This window comes from Poeciliopsis prolifica, unplaced genomic scaffold, assembly GCF_027474105.1.
Source record: "Poeciliopsis prolifica strain line A6 unplaced genomic scaffold, Auburn_PproV2 SCAFFOLD036, whole genome shotgun sequence".
Lineage (NCBI taxonomy): Eukaryota > Metazoa > Chordata > Actinopteri > Cyprinodontiformes > Poeciliidae > Poeciliopsis > Poeciliopsis prolifica.
The window spans coordinates 4,157,001-4,171,892 of record NW_026562411.1 but is presented as its reverse complement, the minus strand read 5'-3'; the positions used below and the strand labels follow the sequence as shown (position 1 = coordinate 4,171,892).

General features: G+C 32.5%; 1 protein-coding gene and 1 long non-coding RNA gene across 3 annotated transcripts; one reads left to right on the top strand and one right to left on the bottom strand.

Annotated features, from left to right (window-relative positions):
* Positions 1-14: 14 nt before the first annotated feature.
* On the bottom strand, positions 15-8,608 carry LOC129374420 (tropomyosin beta chain-like). Its single transcript, XM_055052826.1, has 13 exons — positions 8,527-8,608; positions 4,002-4,058; positions 3,008-3,043; positions 2,825-2,872; positions 2,657-2,704; positions 2,322-2,369; positions 2,165-2,212; positions 1,729-1,776; positions 1,565-1,612; positions 934-981; positions 761-808; positions 190-216; positions 15-81 (listed from the first exon to the last, which is right to left on the bottom strand). Exons 1-13 carry the CDS (start codon positions 8,535-8,537, stop codon positions 15-17), a joined length of 582 nt encoding a protein of 193 aa, XP_054908801.1. The 5' UTR covers positions 8,538-8,608.
* A 1,818-nt stretch (positions 8,609-10,426) lies between these two features.
* Positions 10,427-12,347, top strand: LOC129374556 (uncharacterized). 2 transcript variants are annotated; one of them, XR_008607513.1, is made up of 5 exons: positions 10,427-10,515; positions 11,725-11,757; positions 11,869-11,910; positions 12,041-12,190; positions 12,307-12,347. It is a non-coding gene; the product is annotated as an uncharacterized LOC129374556 (long non-coding RNA). The 2 variants fall into 2 exon arrangements; XR_008607514.1 differs by having other exon boundaries at positions 12,155-12,190; positions 12,307-12,338.
* Positions 12,348-14,892: the final 2,545 nt, after the last annotated feature.

Sequence of the window (14,892 nt, the reverse complement as noted above, 5' to 3'; positions counted from 1 at the left end):
ATTAAACAAGAACATTATGTTGTTGTGTGAACAAACCTTTTAACTGATTCTAGTTCTTCTTCTTTATTTTTGAGTGCAGATCTGAGAATAAAGAATAACATTTCTGAAAATACTTAATGTGTTTGTTACTGCAACCCAAAACCACATATTCTAGTTATTGTCTATGTAAAAACTAATATAGAAAAATACCTCACTGTCTGGAGCTCATTGTTCAGCCTGTCATAAAGAGGCAATAGATAAATATTTTTACCAACATCAATTCTGCAGTAAAATGAACTGAAACACCCAGGTTTGTATCTTATATTGCAATGTGTTACTTCAGGGTTTTCTGAGGGGAAAATACCTTTCATTGACTGATATCAGTTCTTCTTCATTCTGTTTTAGATCAGATCTGCAAAGTGTGAAATTCTTTGCATTAGAAACATGACAGTAAATCAACCAGAAATGTTATTACTCTCTTCATCAAATCAAAAAAAAAATTGTGTTAAAAAATGATGAATGAGGAAGATTTTTACCTCATATCAAAAAGATCTGCTTCCAGAGATTTTTTTTTAGCAATGGGGCTTTGTGGAAATAAGAGGTTCATCTTTAACATCATCAGCAAATTGCTCTTTAGCTTCTACTTACTTTCAATGTTTTCATTTTAATAAACAAGTAACTCAGAAACTACTGACATGGACATTGAGATTAATTATTTTCACTGAAACATTATTAGTTTTAGTTAATAATTTAGATTACTGTAATGCAATGAAACACATACCTTTCATTGACTGATATCAGCTTTTCTTCATTCTGTTTTAGATCAGATCTGTAAAGGGTGAAATTATTTGCATTAGAAACATGACAGTAAATCAACCAGAAATGTTCTTACTCTCTTCATCAAATAAAAAAAAAAAATTCTGTTAAAAAATGATGAATGAGGTAGATTTTTACCTCACATCATAAAGATCTGCTTCCAGAGAGATATTTTCAGTAGTGGGACTGGGTTGTAAATAAAAGCAGATATTACATTGTACTTTTTAGTATATTTAATATATGTATTTAGCAGTAAAGTTTTTCCAAATTGCAAACTTCCAAAAAAGGGAAAGTAATGTTTCTTCTTACCATGAATGTTTTAATTTTAATAAACACAAGTGACTCAAAAAGTACTAAAATGGACATGCAGATTAATAATGTTAATGTCAAAGCCTTTTAGTTACTGGTTTAGGTTCTTCTTATGCATTCAAACATGTTTTTAAAGGAAATAATAAAAATGTGTGCTTTTGATCAATGTGCATTGAATAAATGTGTTCTTCAGTCATCATCCAAAGCTAAAATAGACACACAAAAAAATTCTACCTAATCTGCTGCAGCTCAGTTACATATGGACTATATGCATATGAGACAGGCTTCTAAAAAAGAGAAATTTATAACAGATTGGCTTTCATTTCAATGGAAAAAAACTGCTATGTTGTATTATTTTGAACAATGTCCAGGTTAACAAAATTATTAAACTTTCCACATGTCAAACTGGAAGATTGTATTGTTGAGCCCTAATGTGTTAGAAACTACAACATCAAAGTACCTTTGAATGGCTGACATTAGCTGTACTTCCTCTTCTTTTCTGACAAGCCTGCAAGTTAAAATGCAGTAAACAGAGAGAAATAGCACATTTCTAATTTATACTCACATTCTAAAAGACAAGATCTATCCTTTATTCTAAAGTTACACTTTTTTAAAAAAGCTTACCTTGTACTTTGAAGATCATTTTCATCAGAAATCTTTGCTTCAATCAACCTGTGCAAAACACAATAGATAAAAACTTTTCTTCAAATTTGTGTTTTTAAATTCCATTTCAGAAATAAACTATCACTTGTACTTAAAGATTCTGAATTTAAATATCAATTTAAAAAGAAGTAAAATTCCAGAACTGTTATATTTCTGAATTTAGTCAGTCTAAACCCTGAACTATATTATATTTATGCATTTTTGTACTTATGGTTATGCTGTTAATATGCTATATTTGTATCATATCTTTCTTTGACTGATTTCAGTTCCTCTTTGTTTTTTCCAACATCAGATCTATAAATGAGGACATCATGTGTAAAGGAGATGCATCACTGGATAATTTCATGTTAAGGTGTAGATTCTGTGATGACATCACATTAGCAATATAGATACATACCTAATCTCAAGAGGCTCCTTCTCATGTGATGTCTTCATTTCAGTCAGTCTGCAGTAAAGACACCAGAATCATCAGAACCATTTAGGGAGTGAAATCATGGAACTGATGGAGGAACTGAGACTGTCAGAAATTTTTACTTAGATTGTGGGAACAATACCTTTGATTGGCTGACTTCAGTTCATCTTTTATTTGTTTAAGTTCAGATCTGAATGATGAAGAATAAAATGTGTGAAAATCTTTTATCAATATTTTGAGACAAGTTATAAATCACAAGTGCCATTATGGCAACTGACAAAATTACAAAGTGCTTTAGTACACTCCATGTTTATTGCAATGCAACCTTAAGTGAAAGAAGTCATACTTCAAAAGGAAATGTCACTAAGTTATGTAAGGTTTATATAGTCTCACAAGAGTTTTACAATTATATAAACTCTATAATCAGTAAATATATTCTACCCATGGTCCCATGAAAAAATGAATGTACAAAAATACCTCATCTTCTGGAGCTCATTTTTATAAGATGTTTCTGTCTCAGTCAACCTGTTTTAAAACATGACAGATATAAACTCTAAACACAGATGCTGCACAAGTTCTTCTGCACTTGGCATTCTAATATCTGGGACTGAAACATGTTCTGTTAGCTTGATGTCTGAACAATACCTCTGATTGGCTGATTCAAGCTCCTTTTGTTTTTGTTCAAGGGCGTCTCTGAAGAGTGAAGAATAAAATGTGTGAACATTTCTAACATTGTATTGCACTCAAAACTTAAATTTATAAATATATTCCAGTCAATTACTGTCCAATAACATTATTATGAGATTATAGATTGATTGAACAACTGACTTTGTCTGCTGAAGTTCATCTTCACAAGACCTAAGTCTGTCAAAAAGATAACAAAAAGTTACATGAAAATTTATACCATTATAAAAGTATTATTACAGTGGCAAGAGATTTTAATCCGACCAATTTAAAGTTATGAAAATATGAAACATGCATGAAAAAGTAGTAAAGTCTTAATTTCTCCAAGATGATAAAGAATGAATGAATAATGCCAAATGTTGTGTCCTCATCCAGTCCTACACGAACTTTATTCCTGATATTCTCTTCACTTCCAAAACTCTAAATTATGTTCCTACCTATAAAATAGTAAAGCAAATATGTTTCCCTGTGGCTCCAAACCCTCCATTCCTTCTTTCCCTTTAATATTTTAAGCATTTTTAATGGAGATTTTTATTTCTCCACTTCTCCACTTGTTTGTTTCACTGCATTTTACAAAATTTTTTGTTGCATTCTTCACTATTTTAAATGGCTTTAGACCAGAACTATAACTTTATAATGCATCCTGGAGTTTAAACATTAGTAAATTCAATGCCATAAAAAATGCTGTTTTCTACTGATTATATTTTTTAGATGATTTGTAACTTTTTCTGATAATTTGGTCATTAGACACGTTCTCAGTATGACATGTGAAACTGAGCTAAGCTTTCCAAAAAAAATAGTTTAATCTTGTAGCACTACTTAGTGGATGGTTTTATTGGAGGAAATTTTCCAACATAAGACCGTATGTCGGTTGGAATTAATATCTTTTTCGCTTAATGAATGAAATAATCATTTGTCATTTGGGTTTTATATTTACTCAGGTCATTATTCAATAATAATAACATTAGTTTCATGATCTGAAACATTTCAGTGTGACATAAAACAAAAAAAAGATAAAACATCTACATTGTCAAACACTTTTTTATTGCATTGCATATTATGTCATTTTCAAAAGTTTTTTTTTTACACAACTTAAAAAATTAAGGTTACCACACAATATCTGGAGTGTTCATCTTACCTTCTCTCTTCCTCATCTGTCGACTTTTTTGACTTTTTTGACTTTTTCTTACACAAACTATAGAGGAAAATATGAATAGATTTAGCATAAAATGCTAAAACAGACATACAAATGTATTAATCTGTGTTCTTTTCAAGCTGTTAATTTTATCAATCTAGTACATCAAAAAAACTTTCTATTTGCATGTCTCAACAGGGGGGATGGTAGGACAGATTCATCAACATTATACTACTTATGGATTTATTTCTTATTCAAAAAATTTTTTGTAGGGCCTGCCTGATATGTGCTACACATAACTCTCAGAGCAATCTAAGACCACGTAGATGAAAATTTCCTAACCCACAATATCAATTTCAAATAATACACATGGACTTTATAGAATTGAATAAAAGTGAAGCAAAAAGTACTGTTTAGTAATAATTGATGCTTTCTTCAAATGGATTGAACTTTTTCCCACTAAAAACCCAGATGCAGCAGAAAGGTCAACTTGGGTACATTTAAAAGGTCATTTCATTTCAACATAGCTGGAAAGCTCGGGACGCTCAAAGTCCAGGATACAAACGAGGTTAAACCAAATAGTTTTACCATCTCAAAACTGGTGAAGATTGTCCAGAACCCTGCAGTGTCTTTAGGAGCAGAACAAACTTGCACATTAAATGAAATGGTGAATAAATATAGTTTTGTTTTCATTTTGTGTTTTCATCTGGGGACAACATTTATACATTTTCATTTATGACTCAGGTCATAAATGAAAATGTATTCTTGTAGCACTACTTATAGAATGAGGATGGGTATTCAGGTATGTTTTCCACCTAGTTCTGTTATCATTGGTTTAGTCTCCTGGGCAAGTATGACGTCAGCAAATGTCAGGTTTAAACCCCTAACATTAGTAAAACACTACCTGGAAAGAAAGACAGAACACATCTGTTAAGTTTTACTCGCGAGGAGAGTGCCCCAGAGACGTACATCAGTTACAATCTCCAACACACTCTAAGTACGTCTTGGCTCTCAATGCCTTAGGTCACCCCTGGTTACACAAGGACACTGTAGATCTAAAAGGGATGGGTAAACAATTCATCACACAGCTACAGTGCTAGTTCTCATTTCCTAACTAAGTGTTAGATACAAATACAAAGACCAGGAGTCTACAATGCCCCTGGGATCGATCTGTGTTTCTTTTATCTTTGAAGCGATGATTCTGTCACCTCGGATGGCCAGGGCAACATCCAGCCTGATAGGAAGAATGGGTCGTTTGCATACAACCCAAAGTGTCAGGAGCTGAACTTTACGACCCCAGAGAGACAACAAACAAACTGTAACCTCAGGAGATGCAAAGACAGTACCTTGACAATGTGTATTGTGTTTGTCACTCCTTCTATGCAACACAATTATCTTGTACGTGATAATCTCATTCCTGACACATCAAACAGAATAAGTAGTCAATCTTCACAGTAACAGTTTTACAGCATTCCAACATACATAGTAAGAAAAACCAGACATGGGATAGCTTACATACAATTATTCCAACAGTAAACTACAGAGATTAAACTTGATATATGACAAATGATGTTTTTAACACCGGACTGTTCTCTCTGTACACAATGATTTTAACCCTGTCTGTCGTGCAGCTGTCTGGTGATGGTGCAGTGGTGACAAAATTTTTGATAGATTACCTCGGAAGGTAACAGGGTTTTGTGCTTTAATTTCTTTATTATTAGCAGTTTCTGTTTATTCTATGACTGCAGAACATCTAATTCACACTTCGACTAGTGTTATGCCTCAGCATTTACAGAAACAAAACCTGACCCGGAAGAATAATGATCCTACATACATCGATGCCATTGGTGTTCCTCGTGGTGTACCTGATGAGTATAAATTGGCCGACCAAATTGCAGCAGGATTTGAGTCCACAATTTGTTGGTGGTGTACATTAAACAGAAACGTTGACAGAATCAACTACATTCATTTCAACATACAAAAACTGGGCAACTGGACAGAGGCTGGCTTTGTGGCGGTACACGAGCAGCTTGCCGCTACATCACTGATGGCTTTCCAGAACTGTATTGCTCTTGACATGGTGTTGGCTGAACGAGGGGGAGTGTGTGCAATCTTTGGTGAAGGATGCTGCACTTTTCTACCCAACAACACAGCGGCTGATGGCAGCCTGACGAAGGCCATTGAGGGGCTCCCTACCCTTAATGGTAAGGAGTTTTCTGGAGTGAATATTTCCACGTGGGTCAACTGGATGAACGTTTTTGGAAAGTTTTTGGAAACCTTTGTGTCCTCTGCTTTAGTGTTGATGGCTGTCTTTGCTGCCATTCTAACCTTGTGTGGATGCTGTTGTATTCTTTGCCTGCGTTCTTTGTTTAATCGTCTCATCACTACAGCAATTTCTTTCATGGGAAACCAGATGACACCGATGTATCCTTTACTAGTGAAAGATCCTGAGTCTGACAGAGAAAGCTCTGATGAGGATTCTCTTGATGTGTATTCTGATTCTAAGTCTTGGACTGAGTATAAACCTTGAATGTAAACATGTTTGCTTTCTTAAAAATGAACTCCCAGCTGAAAATCGTTTGAAGTGGCTGTTTAGGAGGGATATGAGAATTAGAACAAATATTTGATAAACGGGGGAAATGTTGGATAAATTGTGATATTAAATATTTGTTATTCTCATTGATCTTTATAATGTATCTTTTCTTATATCCTTTTATTGTTTAATTTCATCTTAGAATTAAGAATGTGTCTGTGTTGTTGAATTAGGAAAGCAGTGACAACAGGTTTCTGCAGGGTTATCTCTCGGCGGGAAGCAAGGCCTCTATGACCAGCTGGATTGCTATAAAACTACGACCGTGAAGATGTACAACTTGCTCTGTTTAACCCTGTGTCCTGGAACGACTATCAAGTGCAAGATACCTTGTGTTTTAGTTAGTGTTGTCATTGCGCTGTATGTGTGATGAATTGTTTTCCCCCTCCCTTTAGAGTTACAGTATTCTTTGTGATTAGGGATCCTGAAAACAATAAAAAAAGAGGAGCAGGCAAATGTGGTTTCAGATGGTAGGAGATTATAACTGAAAGCACATCTCTGTCTGTTCTCGCGAGTAAGAAAGAATCTAACTCTCTTGCCTTCCCTGTGTTTGTTTAATCTGTGTTTAATAGGTGTTAAACCTGACAATTTTTCATACATCACTTCAAAATAATCACGATTCTCTCCTTATGTTTTTCTGTTTCCTGGGAAGCAGCAGAAAATAGCTAAAACCCTGGTTGTAAAGAAACACTGCAGTCCCAGGTGCTCATAAAACATCTTTATGTTTTATTGTTGGAATGATGTTTTTATTCAAATGCTTTGCTTCTTTCCTCCCGGATGCAATGAGAATCATATTTCAAAAATATTACGTATTTAATTTTTGACATATTATTTTGTTGAATTTTGTTGAATGCTTTTAGTCAGCTTTGGTTTTGCCATATTAATCCTCCCATTTATGTAATTTTGTCTCATCTTCATTTGCATATTAGAGTTGTGAACTTTGACCTTTGTATAGGTGCAGCACTTCAGTTGTTTCTATGTGCTTTTTGTAACCTCCTCTATTCATTATCGATTTGTTCTTGGTATAATTTTAGCTCACCAGTAACTCTTGTTGCACAGTTTATTCATTTATGGATAAAGACTCATATTGTGGTTCTAGTAAAATCTAAACACTGAACTCAAATTTCTAAATACCAGAAAATCACATGGGGGAAATATCTTTTCTTTTTGTATAGTGTTGGTTTGCAAACATTTTTCTTTTAAAAATTAATTAATTTTATCTTATGTATTTTTGTTATTACTCAGGCTTTCTGTGTCTCAATCCTTTTTTCCTTTTCTTTTTTTTTTTCCTTTGGAAAATAATTAAGTTTGAGCTAAAAGCAATAATTGAGGAAGTGACCTTTTTGTTTGTTTTATTTTATTTTTTCTCTCACAGCATTGTTTTTTGGTGACACTTATTGAAGGGAGTACTGTCATGTAACTTTTCATCTATTACTTAAATTGTGAGGAAGTTTATCCCAGTAGGAGTTTGTTGGTTTCTCTACAATAAAGTTGTAGCTGAAATGAGGTATGACAACTAATAATGTCCCACTTCCTGGTAGTGCAGGAAACACTAAAGTCAGAAACATAATCTGAATATTATTATTCATCTGCAACCTTTCATCCACCTGAACAACAGAGGTCGCTGTTGTGCAAATCTGTCATGTACCACTGAACAATTTTCTCTCATTATATACAAATTGGATTTATCTCACATCTTCATAAATATGCATGAAACTAATAATTTTGAATAAGAATTATATTTCTCTGCAGAAATATGAATCAAATCATCCTCTGTCTCACTTACAATTAACATTTTTAAATATGATTTATCTTTTGGGTGTTATGATCCTGCATTCACACTTTTTTTTGTCTGATTACATATTAGTTTTTCAGTAACAAATTTTAAATCAACAGGTTTAAAATCACTAAAAATATGTATTTAGATATTTTCCTTACCAGTTCCACATTTTGACTTCTCTGTTCTGAACTGTCCGTCTACATCAGTCTGTCGGTGCCGTCGACACGTAGAAAACACAAATGCATTCTGATGAAGGTTTACTATCTCTTTTACTTTTTACTTGTCATCAGGACTTACTGGTTTCAGGAATGTGTGACTCATCCATCATCGTGGGAGGCTTTAGCACTGCACCAACAAGATGTGCTTACTGAGTTATACAAAAAAATTCAACAGTTAAAGTATTAAAATACTGGAAGAAAACAACAATGATCTCAGTTTTAGAACAGGTTCTGAAACATATAACCATTTACACAAAACAGCAATAAAACCTTTATTCTACAAATATCTAATCTTTTTACTCATGCAGAATTTGTTTTGGTTTTATCTGAAAATGGAGAATATTTGTGCATTCGATCATTCCCACTGTTAAAAGAAACACAAGATGTCACACTATCCTCATTTTAAAAAGCTGAAAAAGGTCATCCTGCCTTCTCTGGAAAGTGAAAACATTCGTTGATGAACATTTTTATTTTATGAAAAACTCATAAAAATCTTGCTTCCTTTTATCCTTCTCTGTATTTTTAAGACCAACTGAATATTTACAGTGTTAACGGGTAGACCAGCCTTATGGGAGGACTATAAAAACATAAATTCAAATCATATTTTTCTGACATGCCCTTTAGTTCCAACAGTAAAAACAGATTAGAAAGCAAAAAAGAAACTTTATTCAAAGAGGAACCAATGAAGACTTGATCCTTCTGGCCATGATTTACATGAAAATCTTTCATTTTATGTAAACAGCTATGATATTTATTGTTTCAGTCTTTATTGTTTCCTTCAGACATATTTTAGAAGAAATGTTTGGAATATTTGCAGCATCTGCTTATTTTTAGTATGTAACTCTGTATTGTTTAAATTAAATTGAGAAAAGTTATTTAAAAAATAATAAAGTGCCTTAATCAGTTAAGTAAAAAGCAGAATTCAATATTTTAAAAGTAGTTTTGCTATGAAAGAGAAAATCCAATTTATTGGCGGACAACATATTTACATGTATGTTTTCAAAAAGCAATGTTGTTACAGTTTTTTTCCCAGTGGTTTGCAGGACAAAGTGCAGTTTGTTCCACCAATGAAACTGATCCAAAGCTCCATGCTGCAGGAGTCTAGCTGGATTTGGGATTCTCATTCAGATGTCTTTTGCAGAAACATTAGACATTATATTCGTCAAAATCATTTAGCTCATTTTCATTTTACTATAGCAAGAAAAGAGGAGCGTTCTTTTGATCACAAATACAAATATAATTTTATTAAGTTCTGCAAAAAAGATTGACACCGAGTATGACACACCAAGCAGCAACTCTAAGTTTTGTTTCTTGCCTCCTGGAAAATATGAAAAATATGTGTGTCGTTTTTAAATTAAAGCTTAAGGAAGTATGGGAGTGACCATTTTCTGAGGAAGGAACTATAGTTTTATCTTGTAGATGGAAAAAAACCAGCCCAACAACATATCTTCTGTTTATGTGCCTATCTATTTCCTTATGCATAAAACATCACAAACATCTAGTGGAAATATATGTCAATTTATATATAAATATATGTAAATTTCAGTGATCAGAATAATAGTGAGAAAAAGCCTTCCTTTAAAAAAAGATCATTTTATTTATCGAAGATTCAACCAACTTACTCTTCAAAAGCAAAAAGATAAAACAAATCTGGCTACAGATCTTAATAATGAGTTTCATTCTCTCTTTCTCTTTAATCAATGATCATCTAACCAGAAAGCTATTTTATGCAGTGAATAATGTAACTGGGACTGGAGCCAAAAGTGTTTCTCCTGAAGCTTTGAAACCAGTTCTGCAAGGTGACTGAGAACCAACAGCAGCTTTTACATTTAAGTTACTTCTTGAGCAAAGTTGAACCGACAGCGACTGAGAAGAGGCCAGAGAAACCAAAGAGACAGCGTGTGGATACTTAGAAGATAAAATCATAAGGTAGGAATCATTAAATCATTCCTAAAGCAGAATGAAAATTGAAAAGAAAAAACAGCAATGAAACATATCTTATAGATTTCTTGCATTATTCTTAAAAAGTATTTTTTTTAAATTATCAACAGAGTTTTTTTCTGGCAAAAATATGTTAGATTACAATGCAAGTCTCTTTTGTGAAACAGATAGAAATGATTAAAACATAGATCTTGATGTGATGGGACCTTATTGCACATAATGGGTTTGCAAACATTTGGTAATCAGACAGGATGTAGCAGAGATAAAAAGTGTCCCTGAAATTAAACATAACATCATGTTACCTTGAGATAACAAACCTACTGATGTCTCTGCATTTCTAGATAGATCTATATCTTCCAGAACTGCTGTAGCTCTTCTTGGCATAGACTCAACTGTGCATCATAAATTGGCTGCTGAATGAATGTCTGTATGAGCGTAAAACTCATCGATGCTGAATCTGAGGATTACCTGAGATAAATTAATTAATTGTAAAACTATTTGTGATGAAACAACTCAGTTAGTATTGGGCTTCCACTTGATTTTATAAGGAGCCCAAATTGTGCATTTTATTCTGCATCTTCTTTAAAGAAATTATTTTCATATGATATTATATAAATAATACAAGAGAGATACATTTTATGAAGCAATACTGCTGATACTTTTTGATAATGTGTCTTAGCCTCTTTATTTACTATTTCACTTTTTCCCTCAAACAAAATGTTGGGACGAATTCTGTGGTCGGAAGCAGTTCGTAGCTGGAATAACTTTTGATCTACAGAAAGTAGTAAAGAACGATGAAGCAAAGCAAAGTGAACACAGGTGTATTACAAAACTGTTTTGTGTTTTGCCGAAAGTTTTCAAACATTTCAGAAAATTCAAAATAAGTGGTGGTTTCTAATATGGGAAGCAGCAGCAGTGCATCTTCTGGAAGCGGGTAAATCATAGAAACTGTCTGCAAATAGTTTTACTTTCTACAGAAAAATAATATATTAAAGTTCAAACCCTGCGACAGACTGGCGACCTGTCCAGGGTGAACCCCGCCTGTCGCCTGGAACGCAGCTGGGGATAGGCACCAGCACCTCCCGATCCCGTTAGGGAGAAGGGTGATCAGAAAATGGGTGGGGGGTAAAGGTCTAACCATTGTTTTACAATAGGGAATAATCCATGCTTGAGAATAATTTTAGATTTTCTTAACAGCAAAACTGATATGGAAAAAAAGCAAAGTGATCAGTAAGTGATATTTATATTTTGATGCAAAATATCTCAATGTTTCATCTGTGGATTAGTTTTTGTTTATAATAAAAATAAACAATTTGAACCAATATCAATTTTATTCTGCAGAAGTTGTTCAAATAAAAGTGAAGAAAATACACCAGAAAGCAAGTAAGCATTTGACCAATCTTAAGAAATATTTCTCAATTGAACTATTAATTTTCAAAACTAAAAACAAAAAGGAGGATAGAGAATCTGAGAAGTATTTCCAGTTGAAATAAATGAATCATGTTGTGAACAGGCCTGCTGAGAAACAGGAAGCAGAAAATCAACATCAGGAAGAGAAGTTTGTATTTTTATCAACATTGCTGTGGATGATTTGGAACTTTCTTAATGTCATTTTTCTGATCCACAGTAATAATCCTGACCAAAACAGTGATAAACAAAGCAGGTATAAAATCTTTTTAAAAATTGTAGAAAATTATCATATTTCATTACCAAAATTAAAAGGTTTAAGAATGTTGGTCAATTTTAGACAAAAATCTAAATAATAAATATTTTCAACAGTGTTGAAGACATGAAAGAAGAAACCAACAAAGAGCAAAGCGATCAGTAAGAAATATTGATATTTTGATTTAACATGTCTCAATGTCTCCTCTGTTGATTCATTACCTGCTATAAAACAACAATAAACTATTTTAACTAATATCATGTTTACTCTGTAGAAGTCTTTCAAATGAAAATAAAGAAAATACACCTGAGAGCAGGTAAATATTTGACCAAATTCAAGAAATATTATTGACTGAATGAATATTATCCCAAAAACAGATTGGAGAATTTAGAAACATTTCCTTGAAATTAATGAAACATGTTGTGAACAGGCCTGCTGAGACAGAGGAAGCAGAAAATAAACACCAGGAAGAGAAGTATGTATTTTTATAAACATGATTTTATAAGACAAGACAAACTTTAAAATGTCTAACGGCCTAATTAAAGTTTTGCTCTCTTGATGATTTGGTATTTTCTCAGTATAATTTATTTAATCCATAGTGATCGCCAAGGCAAAAAAAGTGACAATAAACCAGTTCAAAGCAGGTATGAAATGTGTAAAATGATTATATTCCCTTGGTAAGATCAAAAGTTTGACGATGTTGACAAATTTTAGAGAAAAAGCTAATTAATAAGCATCTTAAACAGGTCTGAAGACAACAAGGAAGAAACCAACAAAGAGCAAAGCGATCAGTAAGAAATATTCATATTTTAAAATTGTTTCCTCTGTTGATTCATTACCTGCTATAAAACAACAACAAACAATTTTAACTAATATAATTTTACTCTGTAGAAGTCTTTCAAATGAAAATAAAGAAAATACACCTGGAAGCAGGTAATTTTTTGACCAAATTCAAGAAATATTATTGATTGAATGAATATTATCCCAAAAACAGATTGGAGAATTTTAGAGACATTTCCTTGAAATTAATGAAACATGTTGTGAACAGGCCTGCTGAGACAGAGGAAGCAGAAAATAAACATCAGGAAGAGAAGTATGTATTTTTATAACATGATTTTATGAGACAAGAAAAACTTTAAAATGTCTAACGGCCTAATTAAAGTTTTGCTCTCTTGATGATTTGCTATTTTCTCAGTATAATTTCTTTAATCCACAGTGATCGACAAGGCAAAAAAAGTGACAATAATCCAGTTCAAAGCAGGTATGAAATGTGTAAAATGATTATAATCCCTTGGTAAGATCAAAACTTTGAGGATGTTGACAAATTTTAGAGAAAAATCTCATTAATAAACATCTTAAACAGGTCTGAAGACAACAAGGAAGAAACCAACAAAGAGCAAAGCGATCAGTAAGAATATTCATATTTTAAAATTGTTTCCTCTGTTTATTCATTACCTGCTATAAAACAACAACAAACTATTTTAACTAATATAATTTTACTCTGTAGAAGTCTTTCAAATGAAAATAAAGAAAATACACCTGGAAGCAGGTAATTGTTTGACTGATTTTGTAAAATATTGATTGAATGAATATTATCCCAAAAACAGTTTGGAGAATTTTAGAAACATTTCCTTGAAATTAATGAAACATGTTGTGAACAGGCCTGCTGAGACAGAGGAAGCAGAAAATAAACATCAGGAAGAGAAGTATGTATTTTTATAAATATAATTTTATAAGACAAGACAAACTTTAAAATGTCTAACGGCCTAATTAAAGTTTTGCTCTCTTGATGATTTGGGACTTTCTCAGTATAATTTCTTTAATCCACAGTGATCGACAAGGCAAAAAAAGTGACAATAATCCAGTTCAAAGCAGGTATGAAATGTGTAAAATGATTATAATCCCTTGGTAAGATCAAAAGTTTGAGGATGTTGACAAATTTTAGAGAAAAAGCTAATTAATAAGCATCTTAAACAGGTCTGAAGACAACAAGGAAGAAACCAACAAAGAGCAAAGCGATCAGTAAGAAATATTCATATTTTAAAATTGTTTCCTCTGTTTATTCATTAACTGCTATAAAACAACAATAAACTATTTTAACTAATATCATGTTTACTCTGTAGAAGTCTTTCAAATGAAAATAAAGAAAATACACCTGGAAGCAGGTAATTGTTTGACTGATTTTGTAAAATATTGGTTGAATGAATATTATCCCAAAAACAGTTTGGAGAATTTAAGAAACATTTCCTTGAAATTAATGAAACATGTTGTGAACAGGCCTGCTGAGACAGAGAAAGCAGAAAATAAACACCAGGAAGAGAAGTATGTATTTTTATAAACATGATTTTATAAGACAAGACAAACTTAAAGATTTCTAACGGCCTAATTAAAGTTTTGCTCTCTTGATGATTTGGTATTTTCTCAGTATAATTTATTTAATCCATAGTGATCGCCAAGGCAAAAAAAGTGACAATAATCCAGTTCAAAGCAGGTATGAAATGTGTAAAATGATTATATTCCCTTGGTAAGATCAAAACTTTGAGGATTTTGACAAATTTTAGAGAAAAATCTAAATAATAAACATCTTAAACAGGTCTGAAGACAATAAGGAAGAAACCAACAAAGAGCAAAGCGATCAGTAAGAAATATTCATATTTTAAAATTGTTTCCTCTGTTGATTCATTACCTGCTATAAAACAACA

Bases quoted from the DNA above. Each gene is read 5' to 3' on its own strand.
- LOC129374420 (XM_055052826.1), bottom strand. The intron at 1,777-2,164 runs GTATGTATCTAT...TGTTTTGCACAG, and splicing joins AAGGAGCCTCTTGAGATTAG to GTTGATTGAAGCAAAGATTT. The intron at 1,613-1,728 runs GTAAGCTTTTTT...TTTAACTTGCAG, and splicing joins AATGATCTTCAAAGTACAAG to GCTTGTCAGAAAAGAAGAGG.